Genomic DNA, 21,327 nt, shown 5'->3' on the forward strand with positions numbered 1-21,327 from the left:
TGTCAAGTTTTTGTTTTTTTTTTACAATCTCTATGGGAACAACAAAAAACTCAATCTCTAGGGTGAAAAGAAATGAAGATTGATTTGTAGAATTTTAATGAAGAAAAATCTAACATATTAACAAATAATAAGAAATTTGGATGTTGGTTACAAATTGCTGAAAATGAAACTGAGCATTTCTAGGCACAAACGGGTTGTTGTGAGTTCACCAAAAATACCTGAGAGTTTTTAATTGAAAACTGGGGAAGGGAGGAGTGTTATTTTTGAACTGAGAACCCTAATGCTGCTTAAATATTCATAATTTTATACATAACTGCTTTAATCGCTATTGATAAACATATGAGATTCATTTCTTATCTTCAGATATATTCCCCAGTCAAAATATTGTGTATATGTTCTTTAAATTTATGTTATGTAAAATATAAATATAAATACATAATTAGGCATGAATAGCATGTGTGAATTATTTAATTTAACCAGGAATTTGCGTATACTTATAAACCTAGTTTCAGTTAGGAAAATATTGGTGTCGGACGTAGAAATTTTTCTGACCATTTATTTAAGCATAACTAGTTTTTTGAAATTTAATTTAAATGATTATTTTTAATTGCATATAAAATCTTTATTTGCAGACAAAATATTTTGTAAAAATCTCCACTCAGTTTTACATAATATAAACTTTCAGCCAATTTAGTGTCGGACGTAGAATTACAAAAATGCCTTATATGAAAAAATCCTTAAAAATTAAGTTTTGCAGTTAAAGTGCAATTTTTTTGTATATAACTCTTCTAGAGAGTTCTGAAAAGCATATTTTAGAGAGAATATTTGAAAAATGCGACAATGTAAGTATCAGACAGCTATTCTTAAGTCGTATAAAAAAGTTACTCGTAAGAACATGATCATAACAACCTGATTTGAAGCCTTGGAACTCTAATTATTTTTTCTTTTGTTGCATATTTTTGTTATTTCGATGCACTTCAGATAATTACCTTTCCATTGATACCAAAATTGTGAGAAAAAGATTATTTTAAAATTCTGCCACCTTTTCCCCTTTTCTGTGGAATTGCCCACTGGTCTTTATTGGGCGTTGTTGCTCTCAGACAATATTGTCCAGGCCTTCTGGACACTGTCCCACTGTTTTTAAACTGTCTCCACAAATTCAAAACAGAACAGCGCTTTCGGTTTCACCCAATTCCCTTGCAACCTGATCTTGGGACTGTCCTGCCTCAAGTCTACCCACAATTCTTAACCTCATACCTTCGCTTAAACGATGATGTTCACTCATTTCACCCAAAAAAAAAAAAAAAAAAAAACTATTCAAGAAACACAATACAAATCGTTATTGTGTCGTAGATTGGAATGAGGTGAGAAGCTAGTTGTAGACTTTTATACCTCTTGCTGCCTTAGCAACGCTCACAAGAATACGTCAACTCATCTCAGCGGCACCAGCGTCATAGTGCTATTATATGGCAACCAACTGTTCAGGTTTTATGTGATATTTTTCAAGAAATGTGTGAAAATGCATTTCATCTCTTAATTTTGTCCACCAGTGTATAATTAATGCATGAGATTAAGAATGAAAATTAGGTTGGAAAAGCGCGCAATATGGGGTAAGGCACAATGTCGATTATAATACGCAGTATGGAGCGCGAAACCGTTTATTTTTCTTCTCAAAAGGAATGGAGAAGTCAAAGGGAAAATGAAAAGGGTGCTGTATGCGTTTGTTGCGCAAGGTCAATCAAATGATCAAGGGGTGAACAGTAGGTATGGTGTTAAAAATGCCACAAATAGGTTCATATAGACTCGCTGGTAATCAAAATTCTAAAAAAGGAAAATTATTTGTTTGAAGTGTATTGATGTAAACAATTGTTTCCTAACATTTTTGAGGTGCTTTATAATCGAAGACATCCCGTGTAAACAAACATTTTCCGGATTTATTTTTCTGTATTTTTATTTTTTGTTTATTTATGTATTTTTATTTATTTTTTTATGCATTCAAAATTAAAATTTATAACTAAAATTTTTGTTTTAAGCTTTTAATCTGAAATATTCCCAATTCCAGAACCCTTAGTTTTATTTTCCGCTTATTTTTTTTCTCTTGATTATATCAGTTGCAGGTTACAAAAACAAAAGGTACCTCATATTCGGTGCTTTTACTCTATAGCACAATATGACAACGATTTTACGTCATGTCAGAGATTTGGCGATAGCTGAATGTCATCAAAAACCTTCATAAATGAAAATCTTCCGTGGAAGAACTCGTTCGTATTCGTACGCCTTGATCGTCACTCTAAAATAGTATTCTATGACTCTCACTTCAGTTTGTGCACTAAAATGATTCGCTTTTTGCTAGTACAGACTATTTGACACTCATTTAAAGAATTTCCCCCCACATTTTCTTTGAATGCCTCAGTGTATTGAGAGGAACATTCGCTTCCAAATAATAGTCGTTTACAGACTCACCAAAATATAGTTATGCCCAACAGAAGTATATTTCCTCGATATTTTGCTACTACTGAACAAATAAAAAATATAAGATAATTCATTGTCGACGGGAATAAATGAAGTTTTTCCTCCACGCATAGGTTTTTAAATATATTGATGCATATAATTATTTTTAGATGGTTTATTTTTATAGCAATAATGCTATCATTCTGTTTTGTTTTATTTATTTATTTATTTAATTTATTTATTTAGAAACACTTAAAATCAATTCGCAAATTTCAGATCATCGTAGCAAATGAACTAATAACATCCTTTCTACTTCGTGTTCTTAGGTCTGCCCTTTACATACCGCTAGCCAATCGCCCGTTTTATCCACTGCTATTAACCCGGAAAAAACCACTCGGTACTGTTTGATAGCAGCAATGATTACACTAAAGGCATATCTATTCCCTTTTAAAAAAACCATGACATTATGAGCCTTTGCATGTGCGTGATTCCACAAGACGGCTCACACAAAGTAAAAAGATTTAAAAAATTAAAAAAAAAACATTAACTGCTTCTGTACGATTAGAATCAAGTTTCATTTGTTAAAAAATAAAGTGTAGCCTTTGCCGCGTAAAGTAAAGCGCGGTTACGTACCAAAGCCAAACTTGCACAAGAAAGCAAAACAAAATCTGTAAAAGTTGTTTCTCTGCTAGCGTTGTGTCAATGCAGCTAAACAAAACGAAATCTGTAAAAGTTGTTTCTCTGCTAGCGTTGTGTCAATGCAGTTAAACAAAACGAAATCTGTAAAAGTTGTTTCTCTACTAGCGTTGTGTCAATGCAGTTAAACAAAACAAAATCTGTAAAAGTTGTTTCTCTGCTAGCGTTGTGTCAATGCAGTTAAACAAAACAAAATCTGTAAAAGTTGTTTATCTTCTGGCGTTGTGTCAATGCAGTTAAACAAAACGATATCTGTAAAAGTTGTTTCTCTGCTAGCGTTGTGTCAATACAGTTAAACAAAACAAAATCTGTAAAAGTTGTTTCTCTGTTACCGTTGTGACAATATGCAGCTAAAGCACTTTGCCACAACATAGAGTTGCTTCTCTAATCAAACTAATGATTCCGTAAAAATGACTGAAAACTTCGGGTTCCTCTAGATAAAAAGAAAGGTTAAATGATTAATTACATAAATCAAAGTAAAATTTTAATTCGTCTTAACTTTACATTATTACTAAAACCTTATTCTTTAAATTCGGATGAGTGGTTATTGTGATTTAAAATTTCATAATTTTTACTTCATACAAAACATTAAGAAAAAAAAAACTTCCACCTACTTTACACCTTTAAAAACACATGTGCTGTAGCGAAAAACATTACAGGAATTCCAATTCTTGGCTGTTAAATGCTCATTACCCTGAGGAAAAATATAATGGAGAAAAAATAGTGATCTCTTCTATACTCGCTTTTCCATCATTTTGTTAAAATTTTAACTGGATCGTTCATTTCGTAGATTGCTTTTCAAGCGACTTTCTGTTCGCAAAAGCAAAAAGCTTACCAAGAGAAGAAGGCTCGCTTTTGGAGTTTTGCTGCTGAGGGCGTAGGTTCGAAGAAAATTGCAAAGGGGAAACTTTACAGGACTTCTTCGGGGGCTTTACTTCTTCCTTCCGGCTGAAAATAAAATTTAAAGTAGTTCTGAGTAAACAATGAATCCATTAACTCAAACGTTTTGTCATTTTTTTTAAATAAACTGTTTCGGGAGTGTTTCTGGAGTTATTGAGTGTTTTGCGGCAGATATTCTCAACCGGTGGTCCGATGGACCAGCACCGGTTCGCAGAAAAATTATACTGGTACTCAGAGATTTTTGCTAGATCACTCCAAAAAATTTTCTTTACTTAAAAAAAAAGAAAAAGTAAAGAAAGAAAGAAAAAAAACACCGTAAAAATGATAATAATACCCTATACGAAATTTTTTGCATCAGTTTTGAGATTAATTTTCGTAATTTTCTGTGATTTTTCAGCAGTGTTTATTACTTAGGTATATTTTTTTCGATAATTACTTATCTGAAGTACTTAAATATCTTTTGTTACAGTTCTTTAATGTCAAGTAAAGTTTTATTTATGTATTTACTTATTAATTTTTTTATTATCACTTCATTAACGGGGGAAGGGGAGACCTCAACCGTTTGCTTTTTAAAACGTTTTTAACTGTCCCTGAGTCTTTTTTTTTTTTTTTTTGCAAGAAAAGAAAGAAGGACCAAAAAAGTGGGGGGGGGGGGGGCTCACCGATCTGTAAAAAAAAAATTCACAATTTTTTTTTCTTTATAAAAAAAGGGGGGAAGAAAGCAAGAAAGGGGGGGGGATATCACCGGTCCGCGATTTTTTGAAAAGCTCTTGCACGTCCGAGGGTCAAAAAAGGTTGAGAAACGCTGCTTTATATTATAAAAAAACGAAGTCCATTAGTAAAACTGAATTTCATTTATTTCTTTTTTCAAAGTAAGGCAATTCCACTGTAACAGACGCATCAATTGTGCAAAACACCCTAAAACGACTTTAAATACGTTAGATCCTTGTTCCATTGCGTGAACTTTAGAACAAGAAGTTCTGTCTAGAACTAGATGAGCCTACTTTCCCGTATACCCATACTACTTTCTAGTACCTGATCAATATTCTCAAAAATAGCTAAAATCGCAAATTTTTTCAAACATATTTTAAAAATACTTTAAGCTGATTTCTAGGAATAAAATAATCCCCACTCATCTAAAAAAAATTTATGTGTAAAAAAAAAAAGCAGCAACTTTTAAACAAAGCAGCTAATACACTTTTTTCCATTAAAAAAAATCTTTAACAGCTTTCAAAACGAGAAAATAATAATTAAAATTAATCAGCTCATTAAAGAAATACATCATATCAAAAAAAAAAAAAAATCGTTTATTTTCCCCTGTTGCCAAAAAACATTTTTTTAAATGAATTAATGCACTTACCAAAACAACAATAACAACAAAAAATAAATAAAATGTCAACTTAAAGAAATAATTTTCTTTGTCAAAAAAAAAAAAAATCGTCTGCGCATATCTTTATGTAGAAACATAAATGACTTCGAGTTTATTCGCCAAAAACTGAGTACCTAAGTTGAAACTTTAGCGTAAAAATAAAAACAAGTCATATCAACAATAATTATTTCACAGTTAAAACCATAGCTGCGGAGTCGGAGTCAATCTCACTTTGAGATAAAGGAGTCGGAGTCAAATATTTAAGAATCGGAGTCAGTCATTTGTCCACCGTGTATAAATTTTTGCCAAAACTACGAAGTCAGAGTTAAAGTCGGGTTGTCGGAGTCCGATTAATTGTTGGGCACAGGAGTCGGAGTCGGAGTCAAGTGCCCCTAAATTCTCGGAGTCGAAGTCTGGAGTTTGACGTCAAGAGTTATTTCCAACAAAATTTGTTTGAAGTAAATCCGCCTTCAAGTACGGAATCTTCATTGACTTTCAGTTTCCCCGTAGGCACTATTGTTAAGGGATTTGAACTGTTCAAAATTAAACGGAAAATTGTTCAGATCAAAAAGATATTTTATATACAAGTTTTTCATCAAAAACTTTTTCCTACAAAGCTTGTTTGAAGCAAATTCGCCTCACAGTTCGGAATTGCTTTGAATTTCCCCGTAGGCGCTAATGTTAAGTTTTTTTGAACTGTTCAAAATTGAACAAAAAATAGTTCAAATCAGAAAGTGAAATATGGGAATGAGGTGTCCTCGCCGAGATCTTTCGAACAAAAAAGAGTTTGTTCGAATCGGACTATTCATTCAAAAGTTATTAGGGGGGGGACAGACAGACAGACCGACAGACATTTTTCCCCATCTCAATACCCTACTTGCCAATTTTTAATTTTTCAATATTTATTTAATTATTTTATTTATTTTTGACTTTTTTTGTTTTTCACGATATTTTTAAGATGCATTAAGCCTTCTTTCATGCTTTTTTCTTCTTTTTCTGACTTTTACTGGGAAAGTAGGCTAAAAAACATGTACTGCAATAAGAAAATTCCAAAACGTCACAAATTATTTCCAGGCAACATTCCGGGATTTCAAGGGTTTCCTGTGAAACAAATATATTTCCCAAGAGTTTCCTGAATTGCTACAAGTTTCGTTAATGCAGAGATCTTACTGTTGTGAAAAACTCTTTTTGCTTTTTGTGCGAAGATGTACTCAGCTTCTCTCTCTTAAGTGTTTATCCTTCAGTACTGTCACGGCCCTTCCAGGTTGACTGAGCTCCAAACAAGGGCTAAAGGCAATCTCTGGATATTGTAGTTTTTCAGGCATTGCAAGCAAATAAGCTCTTCGTACTTGCTTGCAATTCAGCTTTAGCTTCCGCTATATTTTCTTTAGGAGCTTTCCTGGTAAATCAGTACGGCGCCAGGCTATTATTATAAAAATATCTAAGTTTTCATTGAAGGTTTCAGATTTCCTCCAAAAACGTGACCGACTATTATTGGGATGGTTTCCGAATTCTTCAGAAAACTTCTAGATTCATTTCAGAAAGGCTACTGATTTTTAGCGGGAAACTTTCCTGGTTTTTAGCCTACTTTCCCAGTAAAAGTCAGAAAAAGAAGAAAAAAGCATGAAAGAAGGCTTAATGCATCTTAAAAATATCGTGAAAAACAAAAAAAAGTCAAAAATAAATAAAATAATTAAATGAATATTGAAAAATTAAAAATTGGAAAGTAGGGTATTGAGATGGGGAAAAATGTCTGTCGGTCTGTCTGTCTGTCTGTCTGTCGGTCTGTCTGTCTGTCTGTCGGTCTGTCTGTCGGTCTGTCTGTCTGTCCCCCCCTAATAACTTTTGAATGAATAGTCCGATTCGAACAAACTTTTTTTTGTTCGAAAGATCTCGGCGAGGACACCTCATTCCCATATTTCACTTTTTGATTTGAACTATTTTTTGTTCAATTTTGAACAGTTCAAAAAAACTTAACATTAGCGCCTACGGGGAAATTCAAAGCAATTCCGAACTGTGAGGCGAATTTGCTTCAAACAAACTTTGTAGGAAAAAGCTTTTGATAAAAAACTTGTATATAAGATATCTTTTTGATTTGAACAATTTTCCGTTCAATTTTGAACAGTTCAAATCCCTTAACATTAGCGCCTACGGGGAAACTGAAAGTCAATGTAGATTCCGTACTTGAAGGCGGATTTACTTCAAACAAACTTTGTTGGAAATAGCTCTTGACGACCAACTCCCGACTCCGACTCCGAGAATTTAGGGGGACCTGACACTGACTCTGACTCCTGTTCCCGACAATTAATCGGACTCCGACTCCCCGACTTCGACTCTGACTTCGTAGCTTTGGCAAACATCTATACACGGAGGACAAATGACTGACTCCGATTCTTGGATATTTGACTCCGACTCTTTTATCCCAAAATGAGATTGACTCCGACTCCGACTCCGCTGCTGTGGTTTTAACTGTGAAATAATTATTGTTGATATGATTTGTTTTTATTTTCACGCTAAAGTTTTAATTTAGGTATTTAGTTTTCGGTGAATAAACTGGTAAAATATGCGCAGACGATTTTTTTTTTTTTGACAATGAAAATTATTTCTTTAAGTTGACATTTTATTGTTTTTTTTTTTTTATTTTGGTAAGTGCATTAATTCGTTTAAAAAATTATTTTCGGCAACAGGGGAAAAAGAAACGATTTTTTTTATATGATGTATTTATTTTAATGAACTTATTATTATTTTTTCGTTTTGAAAGCTGTTAAAAAAATTTTTTTAATGGAAAGAAGTGTATTAGCTGCTTTGTTTAAAAGGTGCTGCTATTTTATTTGTTCGTTTTTTTGAAGAAAAGTAAGGAATATTTTATTCCTAGAAATCAGCTTAAAATATTAAAAAATATATGTTTGAAAAAATTTGCGATTTTAGCTATTTTTGAGAATATTGATCAGGTACTAGAAAGTAGTATGGGTATACGGGAAAGTAGGCTCGTCTAGTTCTAGACGGAACTTCTTGTTATCAGATATTTTGTTGGCAGAAATTAGGCACACTAGCTGCACACTTTTTTTCGGGAACGTTCCTGATTTTTTTTTTTTTTTTTTTTTTTGCAGTGTAAAGCGGGATGTCATGCGATAAGGGGGAAGGGGTCATGGTCGCATCCAAGGCCCCCCCCCCCCCCCCCCCGTAACCCGAAATATTTTGTACCGCAAAACAGAAGAAAGTTTTTTTTTTAATTTCTAATGTCAGAAAAGGAAAATAACAAAGTGTTTTCATTCTTAATTTTGTAACTATTAAACGAGTGAAATTATGAAGAAATAAAGAAAAAGCAATTCTAGTTCTCATTAGCTGCAAAGCATACTTGAAATTTAGACCCTTAATTAGGACTTCCTGCTTTCTTTCCTAATTCAATTCAGGTCCATCCAGGGCCAAGGCAGGCCCCTTGTCAGTTTGGTAGACTTGCCCTCCGCCAGGGACGTGCACAGAAATTTTGGGGCCCGTCACAAATAACCTTTTTGGGCTCCCCTCCATATTGTTTACCTCTATTTTAACCCCTAGTTTTGTAAATATTGGGCCCCTTTCAGGCTCGGGCCTGGGCCCAACAGGTCTCCCTTCTCCCCCCTGTGCACGCCCCTGCCTTCTTCCCCCTAAAATTCTTATGAAACTTACACTGCAACGATTTCGAGGCAGGGACTCTCCAAGGGTCATTCCCTAGTTTCCGATGAGGCTAATATCTGGTTACCAAGGTGTTCCAAATTCATCTCCTTGATACATTCGGAGTAAAAAAAATGCAAAAATCACGATTCTCGCCATTTTGTAGCATATTTTTCAAGATAAAGTTTTGTGACTGATATGTTCTATGTCTTGCCAGTTATTTATTACCGAATTCAGTATTTTGGACGTTCTTTTGTTATTGCTTGTTTTTAACGTATTTCCACTGCATACTGTTAATATCTTAGCATGAGAGAGAGAAAAAAACACACTACTCTATTTTATTTTCTGCACTACTTGTGGTGGAAAAAAAAATGTTTGTTTTGAGAAATATTTTGTTATACATTTATTTTTAACTTAAAACGGTTGTGCCTTCCAAAGTTTTAATCATTTTGTAAGAATGTACAATCAGCTTCTGAAAAGTGCAAATAAAGTGCTTTAAATAATTTCAACTGTTCTAGAGTTTTTAAAAATTATTAAAGTTTTTGAAATTCCTTGAAAAGTTCTTCAATCTCTTATCAAGAAAATAAAGTATGAATTGTCCAAATGGCCAGAATATTACTCCTTCGTTCTTATTTTCTGAATCTCTACACCATTTCTTTTAAACCATTCTGTACGATTTTTATACTGTAGGGCATTTGATGAAAGGGGGGAGGGGGAGTGATCAAAAACAAACTACGCTAAAAGCCGATATGAGCAAATGACGATGTGCTCTTTTCTCCTCTCTCGTTTCTCCTCTCTGTCGATTAATGTCAACGATTTGTCGAGCAAGCAATTTTTATTTTGATTGATCTTGATTTGCAAAATAATTCATAACTTTAAAAGACATTGTTTGCCAATTTTTCTTCATATTTTTGTAGTCTCAATTACCCCACATAAGGAAGGACTTAAAATATAGATTTTCATATCCGGACCCACTGAAATTATGGATGTTCTACATCCGACTTAAAGAGACATTCTCTTGTTATCCTTACCACTACAAAGTGAATAAAAGAATAATGAGAAATTAAAATAAAAATAACAACAGTCCAACAGTGGAATCATTAAAAAATAGAGAAAAAAAACATCTTCTCTGTTAAATGTTTTTATGCATGTATGTGTGTCTATATGTATATATGTGTGTGCATGTGTGTATGTGTTAGGGCAATGTGCGAATCTGGGTCCCTCCCGGAAAAAATTTCTGGATACGGCCTTGGAGGGGACATGCGAAATTGGGATACTTTGTACCAAGGGGAAGGGGAGGGAGAGAGAAACAAAAAGTGTGACACCACGTAGTTCTTTTATAAGAATATGTTTATGAAAAGTTAGTAGCATGACAAGTGTCAAAGAAGTGAGGGCGTATTTTGAAGGGTGACATTTTGGGACACAGGGGGATGAGGCCAAAAATGCTGGAAAAAAGTGTGGCATCATTTATATGGACATCCCCTAATACGTTTACTTTGATATACATTTGAAAAGATGTATTGCGACTCCCTTGAATTCCCAAGCAAATTCAACTCCGGTTAAAAAATTAAGAAGGAAAAGTACTTGAAGCTCACCTTACTATTGGGCGCGGAGGGTTTAAAACCGTGTCTGGTTTATAGTGAGATGCAACGGCATGAACCAGTCTCATAATTGCTTTTAAATCTCCGTCACACACTTCTGAAAATAAGAGAGAGAGAGACATATATATATATATATATATATATATATATATATCCTACTGTTATAAAATTACAGCTGAAGTAGTGAGAACTAAAGGGATGTAAGTGGACATTCTCAAGTTTTGAGTAAAACGCGCTCATTGAAAAGTGTTTCTAAATCATGCTGTATGGCAGCACCTACCACGGTTACTTATTATTAGTGCTACCTCGTGTCTCAACACAGAGGAGAGGTTCACCAACCACTTATATTAATTCACTTTTGCTTCTCACTGCCTCAGAGGGTAGGGTATTCTTGAAAGTGAGCTCGCTTAGTTCTGAAAGACCTTTGTATTTCCTTTTCAGACTCAGTAGGAAAAAATATATATACCTTTAGGAGTTATTGCGTGGAGTGGTACGCCCTTCCGTATGAGGAATCGGAAAAGACGCTCAACGTTCTCTTTTGCATGAGATTCTGTTCTTGGATGAGGATCGATTCCAGGAACAACGTCTCCTCCTATTAAAAAACATAAAAATAATTTTATGCACAAAATTATTGCAACACTGAACTGAATTAAAAAATTGAAACGCTTCAATATATTTGGTAGGATGTGATACTTTTGTGCACATATTTTCATTCCCCCTCCCCTCCCTTATCTTTGAATCGAAGACTTTTTGATCTTTATCTTTACTAATAATCGAGATGAAAGTCTGTATGTCTGGATATCTGGATCGCTGTCTGTTACACTCATAGCGCCTAGACATTTCGGCCGATTTTCATAAAATTTGGCACAAAATTAGTTCGTAGCATAGGGGTGAGCACCTCGAAGCGATTTTTCGAAAATTCGATTTTGTTCTTTTTCTATTCCAATTTTAAGAACATTTTACCGAGCAAATTATCATGACGTGGACGAGCAAATTATCATGACGTGGACGAACAAATTGCCATAACGTGGACGAGCAAATGAACACAGCAAATTGGCGAAAAATTCATCATCCATTATTTGTAAATATACAGGCGAAGCAAAAGACCTTTTAATTTTCTACTACGGGCAAAGCCGTACGGGTACCACTAGTTTTAAGTATTTGCACATAGGAGCCATTAAAGCATTAACTTTCTGAGAAAATATTTTGTATTTAAAGAGTATTCTTTTAGAAAGTTGATACTTTATATTATGCCATGAAGTGGTTCCTTATGTTCAAATATCTGAATATTAAATTCCAAAGCTTAAAATTCTGGAAATAAAGTTTAAATGTGGGCGTATAAATGCCACACCAATGCCAAAGTATTGAGCAATTCACAAAAACTAAACCTCATCTGTGAAAAAACGGTTTTATGTTTGACATTTAACGATTTAAAAATCCAGTGAAAGAGAGAAAATTTCATTCCATTTAGTCGAGTACATTTTAGCCCAATCATCGAAAATTTTACCGAGCGTTTCCAAAATATTGCTAGAATCTTAAAAAAAAAAAAAAAAAAAAAAAAAAAAAAAAAAAAAAAAAATCTGCTATGCTTTTTTTTTTTTTTGAAATAAAAATTCAAACGGACTATATATTTTTTTTACTTCACATCATTACGACCCAGATTCTTATAAGCCTTCCACTTTTCAGTCATTTTGTTCTCTGTTTTAGACAACATTAAAAAAAAAAAAAAATAATAACTGTAGAGAACAGGTCTAATTTAAAAAACGTTTTATTTTTTTTTAAATCATTAAATAATAATAATAAGTTAATTCTATATTTTTCATGATTTATACAAGTTAGTGTCCACACGAGATCAATTTTGCCACCTTCTTTTTTGCGTTATCGCAATGTTAGTGTTAAAGGTGAAATTCTTGATGAACCAATGAAAAAAAGGCATTTAAAAGTTAAAAAAAAGCTCTTTGCGTAGAATGTTTCTTACAGGCGATGGGTTTTATTACTACTTGTTGAAAGAAATTATGTATTTCAGAAAAGAAGAAACATTTTTCATTTTTTCGCTCTTTATTAGTGGAATCAAAGAAAAATGTACTAATATTTGAAAGAATAAGAGACTAATTTTCAAATTTTAGAAAAAATTGATGATGTATCACGTTCATAAATTGTTTGAATATTTTTACTAAGCTTCGTAGATTATTACTGAAAATTCCAAAAACAACGACACCGAGAGGGAAAAAAAATCACTAAAGTAGTAAATCTGAAAGCATAAGAAAATACAATATATCCTTTTTTGTAAAAGGAAGTAAAAAAAAAAAAAAAAAAAATATTTTTTAATGTTTCGATACTTATTCAAAAATATTTTTAAACCTTCAGCCCTCAATTTGATATCAATATAAACTCCACGACTCAACACCTTCCAATTATTTTGCTGTGTAAACATAAATTTCTATTATTTTCATTATCATAGCTATTATTTTTTCAAATTATTTGCTTTTAAAAACGCCATTGCTTGTGGGGGTTATTCTTCGATCATTTCTTTCTGCTGCATACCTTTTTATTACATGCATTCCAGGCTACTCATTCTTCTATTGTGATTTTAAAAAATACTCTCGCCATAATTTAACATATTCTCCATCCCCCTCTTAAGCAAAGCTGTTGTTTTACCGCCAAGAAAGTAAAATATTTTGCTTAATATTTAATAAACTAAAAATAATAGAGTAATTTTAATTCATTAAGGATCTTTCTTCTAACTATCATTAACAAAAATGTAAGCAAAAACGTCCTCCACTCCCAATGGGGTAGTTTCCATCGGTCAAAAGTACTCCTTTTAGTCACTAAAGTTGATAGAATGAGCAAAAAAAAAAAAAAAATAATAATAATAATAATAACATGGAGCGAGCGAAATCTTTTTTGAAAACGTTTAATTTTTAATCACCGATTTTTCAAGTAAGGCGTGGTCTTTATGACGTCACAAGCGATGAACTTTGGCGCGCACTCCACTGGGGCGCTGAATGCTTACGCTTGCTGTCTACCGAGTTTCCAGATTATGATAATTCGAAAGCAAATCAAACATTGCGCTCTACGCTTGCTTTCAACTTTCAACCAAATCGTTGCCAGTACATGTGAGTAAAGAAGATAATTAAATATTGCGCTCTGCGCTAATGGCATCAGTGAATGACATTTCATCACTTGTGATGTCATGTGCAGAAGCGTAAAAAATGAAATTAAATCTGCGCACTGACTAAAATAATTGCTAAAAATATGAAACTTTGTCAAATTATTTTTAAAATGGTCAAATTCTATGTTTCTAAGCATGCTCTTTCAGAAAAAAAATCCTTTTAAAATTTCGGAAACAACCCCATTCCAATCAAACGTAACCATTTTTATCTGTTCGGCGAGGAAGCTAAAAAACCAGAAATTCTTCCATGATCGTTATCTTCATTTTGCTTTATTTCTGTTATTTATTTATTTATTTATTTATTTATTTATTTTTTGAATCCTATTATTAAAGACGTACAAAATATAGGTCAAGTTCGATCTTCGCAGGATTTACTTCAGACATTAAGATCATGAGGGAGGGAAAAGATAAGAGTTGAAGATTGCATAAGCTCTACAAGGTTAAGAACCTATGATCGCCTCGGAAATAATGTGCTGCTCTTGCTGATAGCTTCGGAAAGCTAGATCCTCGCAAGCGTAAAGTATTTTCCTTGCGGATTATTTACATTTAAATTCAACGTTTGGGTTATTAAGAGCTTAGAATACATTACTTCATGGTAGGAAGTATTTTCTAAAGTTATTTTTGAAAGAATATCGTTTGAATATTTTGTTGCGAGAAATGCTTGAGGGTATCAGCTAATTAAAATAGAACGATGAAGCATGTTGATTGTTAAAAGCTAAAATGTTACAATTCTTTTTATTGTAATGAATGCTGATTTGTTTGAAGATGTACACAAAATAAATATCAATGTTAAAGGAAACCTCTTTTTCCTTCTCTCTACTTACAATTCGCCCCACATTCGTCAAAAGAATCAGTCAAAAACAGTGAAACTCCGATTAAACTTTTCTTAGGGGACTCTATTAAAAACATGAAATACAAGTAAAATGTGAAATACGTGAAATACATAGCAGAAAAATTGATGATGGGACTCGATGAAAAAACGTTAAATGCGGAAAAACGTAGATGGGGGGGGGGAGGGGGGGAATGCAAAATCGGGGTTTCACTGTAACCACATTTTTTTGTTCCATATTCAGTGGTTGTTAGGTAACTAAAAATAAACCTACTGGTTTGAGAATTACATTATATGAATGTTGATAGTTTAAAAAAAATTGATTAAAAAGATTGTTTATTAGTTTGTAATAAACATTACTCCGGGTGTTAATTACAATGATCACATTTGCATCCTTTAAACAGAGAAAAAGAACTCGAAGTGTTGCTGAATAGCTTGTTTTTCGAAAAGATCAACAAAGAAACATTTGTATTTATTCAGTCCACTAAAAACTTTATCGGGAACTTTTTTCCGATCTGAAGTCCAGCACGTATTGTTTCAAACGCCTCTAGCATTTCATTTTTGGATCGCATGGAAATTTTTAAGTTTTAACCTAAGCTATGCAGGTATGAGAATGAAGAACAACTTTACAGGACAGGTCGCAACATAAAATCGAAAACAACTTCGTGTTTTGTTCTAAAATTAAAAATTTTCCCATTTGTTTGCCCGTCCCTTAAAGCTGACTTGTGGAGTTCATAATGACAATCACTCAGCTTCCCTTTCCTCCCGACTTTAATTTTAGTGATACAAACGGTCTGAAGTAGAAAAAAATGTTACATTTTGTCGTTTTCGATATATAGAGATCATTTGATGTATGGAAACAGTTTTTCTATGTAATGAACATGAAGATTTGCCAAAGGCTCAATATATAGAAAACTTCGATGTGTGGAACTTTGATCTATGGAGGTTCGACTGCATTTTTTTTTTATTCAGTCACTGTATTCACTATTTGTGTATACAATTACAGCATACATTAATAATTTTCCATTTCACTACTTTTTCATTCCATAAAAATTTTAGCATTAAGTACGTTTTTTTCTTCTAATTTTATTAGCCCTCTGAATGAATGTTAGTTCTTAAATTCAATTTTTCTATTCTATTATTAATTTTTATTCTATTATTTTTTCTATCTTAAATATAATTTTTCTATTTATATTGAACTGCACGTATATCATATGTATAATGTTACACACACATCTCATGTGCCAATACTTTTGTCCACCCCCTATCTTTAGTAAAGCATAGTGCTTTAAGATTTACTGCCGTACTAAGCGCAAAAGTCGTATCTGCAGCTGGGCTCCAACTGAGACACTGCTATTTAAAGTTTTACACCTCCATATATTTGATTAAAATTCCACGTTTTAAGAATTTTTTAAAATATGTTTCCCATCCTCAAATGACAATAAAACATTGTATATAGGTAAAGCATGTTATAAAGAACCACTTTGTGATAATAACTCAATTTTGACCAAAAGTGCAGATACGCCTTTTGTGCTTAGCACGGTAGATTTACCTCATAATTTTCGTAAAGATATAAGGCTTGTATCAAATGGCTACAAATAGTAAAAAGGTCGATACTACAGACAAGCGATCTACTAATTAAATATTTGAACTTTCATGTCTAGTTAACAGAATAAAATTTTATTAACAACAAAAAGAAAAATCGTTTAAAGAATTTGAATAAATTTTGAAGCATTTTTAAGAAAAATTCTGAAAATGATGAAAAGTGAATCACATCACTTACTGAAATAAACTAATTGAGCTAGTTCTGAAAAGTTGAAATTGTAATTCAAATAATAATAATAATAATGATAAGGTAAAGAATTTGTACCATTAAAAATCATTTTTTTAACAAAATAGGCGATTATCTTTTGTCGATTAATCGGTAGTGGGTAATCGACCAATAAGCTTATCGATTTCACCCCTAGTTTAAACATTATAATGATTTTTTTAACGTTCTTTTCGTTTATAATATTTTTTGCACGTGCTGTGTTTTCAATGAATAAGTAAAAGGCGCTATTTTCTTGTTCATTTATTTTTTCAGGGGAAGGGAGGAACTTGTTAATTTTTTCTCTGGAAGGTCGATACTTTTATCAAACTACTTAATAGTTATTACAAAAAAAAATCTTTTTGATTTCAAAATACCAAGACAAACCCTAATCACCCGCGTTCGTATCATCGCAGTCATCGCTCGTTACGTTAGTTAAATATTTGCATCCGCTCGCGCGGGTGACGGGTGTCAGTGGGTCGGTCGCGGTGATCGTGAACTCACCGAGCGTGGCGACGAGCTGAGCGAGGATGACACCGTCTCGGAGGTCGTTGCGCAGGTCGCTTACCCGACGACTCCCTTCCTCTTTGCGCAGCTGGGAGTTCAGCCAGCCGACGTATGCACGCAATCGAGCCTGCAACACACAAAACACTCGAGTTAGACCCTGGAAAGAAAATACGAAGGGAAGAAAAAAAGTGCAGGTGTTCTTCCTTTTAATGTTCGAAACTTTTTTTTCAAACACATTATTTTGTACAATTTTGTAACGCTATTTTAACTTACTCTTTCTTATGTGACAAGAAAAAAATAAAAATAAAAAAAATTAATATTTGATATCTTGAATTCAAACCATGTATATGTATGCGATAGGACCCATACTCGTTTTGTCTTGTGTGTGTGTTATCTGTAGGCATGTGTGTGGAAAGGCTTGTGTGTGCGTGTGTAGGCGTAGTGTCCTCTTAATAAATATTAAAGCAACGAGCTACACTTTTTCTTGCCGTCATGGTAACTTAAAAATCAGAGTGAAATCAACCTTTGTCAAGTGAGCTTCCTAAGCAGTTTGTGATTTCTCAAAAAAAAAAAAAAAAAAAAAAAAAAACTAAATAATAAAGTCAAAATTATAAGGAGAAAAAAAGAGAGAGAGAAAAAAGAAAAATACATTTAGCACATAGCATCTATCATCCTGCCTATGGTGGCTCAAAAAAATTTTTTTCGCAGCTAGAGTCCAAGACACCCCTATTTTTTTAGACTTACTAATAGTTTTATGCTGTAAAAGTTTAAGCTTCTTACTCAGATTTTAAGAGGGGGCTCAATGACCCCTCAATTTAACACTAACCTAGCATAGAGAATGCCACAAATTTAGAAACATTAATTTTCCCCAGCTGTTTTTTTTTTTTTTGTAAATAATTATTTTATTGCAATGTATATGCATATTACTAGTGTATATGATAATGTGTAGAATTGTTTTTTCAATTCAATGTATGTGTCAGCCCCCTCCCCATACTTATGAAGTTTGGGGGAGGAGGCTGAGTACCCTTTTTCAGTTGGAATAGGATACTAAAATTCTTCCAATATATTACTATCCATAAGTCTTAAATATTGAGGGGTGTCATGTTATCTAGGAGAAACTTTTTTTTACACATGTATTTTTGAACCACCTTAATCCAACCCCACATTAATTTTGACATCTTGAATTTAAATAATGCATTTCGTAATCACGAATTGGGAAAGGACCCTAACTCGTTGTTATGAATGCTGATTTTGTCTAAAGAGGATTGTGCGAAGTCGAGAGGGGTGAATATGAATCCAGTCGATTTCGAGGGACATGAACGTCGAGTTGGAGGATTCCATTCCCGCCACCACCCAGGAGGAGCACCCGCGAGCGGAGGCCAGTGAACCTCAAAAAGTATTTTAACATCAACTAGAAAACAATAAGTAATCGTGATTGCTCAAAAAAAGAGGTGCTTGTCTTATTGCTTGCAGGCAACGTCTGAGATTTTTTTTCCGGTTATAACTACGCAATGTATGTTCTATCTCTTTGCCAGAATATAATGACCTTTTCAAGCTCCCATGAGGTCCAAGAATTGAACTTCTGCTTAGGACATAGGTTCAAACCTTGGACTAAAGTTCATTATAGTCAAAAGAACTTCCGCCCTTAACATTCGTGGACTTCGTAACTTCTAATGGGGTTGTTTCCTTCAGTCAAAAGTACTACTTTTAATCACTGAAATTGATAGAATAAGCAAAAAAAATAATAATAATAATAAAATAAATAAATAACATGAACCAAGAATTTTTTTCCCCCAATAGTTATCGTTTATTTAATTTTTTTATGTCCGATTTTGGAAACGAGGCGTGGTTTTTATGACGTCAGAAGTGATGCACTTTGGCGCACTATTCCATTGATGGGCTGAATGTTTACGCATTGTTAAAAAAAAAAGGTTGCCATTAAACAGTAACATTAATAGCAATCATGAGAATTTTGAATAAATACTTTTCTGAAGCGAACATGAAGTTCGTTAATCGTTAGTATTCATTGTAATATTGCGCTGATGGCATCAGTGAATGGCATTTTATCACTTGTGGTGTCATGAGCAGAAGGTTAAAAAATAAAATTCAATCTGTGTACCGTATAAAATATTGTTTTCAAAATACTAAACTTTGTCAAATTATTTAAAAAATGGTTAAAACCTACGTTTTTTAGCATGCTCTTTCAGAAAAAAAATACTTTTAAAATTTCGAAAACATCCCAATTCGTACAGTAAATTTAATCTATCTATTTACATTCGATACATATAAATTGTATTTCGAAAGTAAGTCAAATGTGGCCAAGAGCGGGGTTCATGATGCACAGGCATTGCTCTACAATATTTCAACTCAGACCATTGATCTAAGTGTTTTAAGGGTGTCATAATTGGAGAGGGAAATGGGCAATTCTGAGAAAATCTTTACTAATATTATAAAGAGAGAGGGTGGATTTTTGTGTGTTTATATGTTCGAGGTAATCTCCGGAACCACTGCACCTATTTGAAAAATTCTTTCACTATATGAAAGGTGCTTTCTTACTGAGTAACATAGGCTATAGTTCGAAAAAAATCCGATAAATAGTTCTTTTTTTATTTCCAATTTAGGCCCAAATTTCACGTAAATTGCCTATTTTTGGCTATTAAAGGGGGTGAAAAATGACTTGCACATATCATTACTATATATCGTTAAAAATTGTAGAGTTTTCTGCGTTATAAATAATTTATTTCAATGCTCTAACTTAATTACGGAGTGAGTAATTTGAGTTTTTAGCTCGAACTTTTTTAGGCTTAGCTGAAATTTAGGCACTACTTTCTTCATTAAATCTATCAATAAAAAGTGAAGGAATTGTCTTAAAGATTTCTTTTTGACAGCATTGGAAAAAGCGACATTTTTTACTCCAGATCTCTCTCGACCTGTGGTCGGAAAAATTAGCTTCTATCTTCAAAGGTAATAAAAGTTACAAGCGTTTTTAAATCAATTTCGAAATATCTCATTTTGATTCAGGTTGTCAACCATTTTATTTTCGCGTTTCCATAGTTCAGCTTTTAAAATCCATCTTTCGCATTTAATTTATTAAAAGTATTTTAATATCTGTCGTCATTGTTTGGAAGGGTAATTTTGCATGGTGTTTTTTTTCCTTTTATTTAAGTTATTCTTTAAGTTATTAAGTTATTCTTTTAATTAATTGTTGAATATATGTTACTTGACACAATTTTTTGTTCTCAAGGTAGACCGGCCAAAGCCGGGCAACGCAGCTCTTAATATATAAAGATTTGAAAGCGACTGCTAATGTGATCATATACCTTTTTGTTTGTTTGGCGAAACATTTATTATTGCCAAAGAAAAAACATCCACTTCACTTGCAAAAGGGCTAAGTTCCGGTAGCGTGGTCGTTTGGCACGTTAGGCGCTGAACAGTTCAGTCTAGGATTATCGTTTTAAGAGGCCGCATCAGACAGATTCCCGGTTTTCGCATCCCTATGTTAACCTACGGGGCAGAATGTCTTCTCATTCTTACGATAGCTCATTGGGAATTTGAGATTTTCAAACTTTTCTTTTTTTGACTTAATCTGTGACGACTATAGAGTGCTTCTATTTTTGCGGTTTTTCATTAAAATAATTCAAAAAATTTTTATACAAACTTGAAGTTGAACTTTGAGAAAAGGTGAATTTTTGACGAACCAGGAGGAGTATTCGGATTTTTAAAAAAATAGAAGCAAAGCGTATAATCTCAGCTTTCTAAAGATGTTAAAATATTTTCGATAGCTTTAATTGAACAACAGTAATCAAATAAATGGTGAGCCTATTCCAATTCACAAACTAAAAATTTCCATCCCCCTTTACGAAGGTACGAGATTCGTCTCTCCGCAAGTGATTTATGGCCTTTTCGGGGAAACGGTCAGCACCCCACTTGTGGGCGTGTTTCTTCTCCACAGATCGACTGTCCAAAATAGCTGTCTGGAAAGCATTTTTTTCCTTCGCTTGAGAATTGCGAGGAAAAAACCTGGCAAAAATGACGCTCTTAAATAACTTTAATTTTGCTTATTTTTTAATAAGTAATTGCGTTTTTTTTTTGTAAAATTATGTATATAAACACAAAATTTAAGCTCTAAAAGTATTTAAATCACGATTTACATGCAGTTGCAAATTTTGGGGGGGGGGGGGGGGATTGAGAGTTTACGTGCTTCTCTCGACGGGATAAAATAAATTGAACTCACCCATTAAATAATTTTTAATTAATTTTGCCACAATGTAACTATATATATATTTTTTAAATTATTACATCATATAAAAAGGAAAGAATATTTGAATATACCTAGAAGGAAAT

The 21,327-nt window shown here is 33.1% G+C and overlaps 1 protein-coding gene across 1 annotated transcript in view; it reads right to left on the reverse strand.

The window, feature by feature from the left end:
• Positions 1–21,327, reverse strand: part of LOC129226729 (dixin-like) — a 73,870-nt gene that overhangs the window by 22,582 nt on the left and 29,961 nt on the right. Inside the window, exons 3-6 of the mRNA XM_054861358.1 lie at positions 16,981–17,110; positions 11,135–11,260; positions 10,663–10,765; positions 3,983–4,095 (exon numbers count right to left, since the gene is read on the reverse strand). Coding sequence (XP_054717333.1) covers positions 3,983–4,095; positions 10,663–10,765; positions 11,135–11,260; positions 16,981–17,110 — 472 coding nt within the window. The remainder of the gene's footprint in view (positions 1–3,982; positions 4,096–10,662; positions 10,766–11,134; positions 11,261–16,980; positions 17,111–21,327) is intronic.

This window comes from Uloborus diversus, chromosome 7 (assembly GCF_026930045.1).
Source record: "Uloborus diversus isolate 005 chromosome 7, Udiv.v.3.1, whole genome shotgun sequence".
Taxonomy (NCBI): domain Eukaryota; kingdom Metazoa; phylum Arthropoda; class Arachnida; order Araneae; family Uloboridae; genus Uloborus; species Uloborus diversus.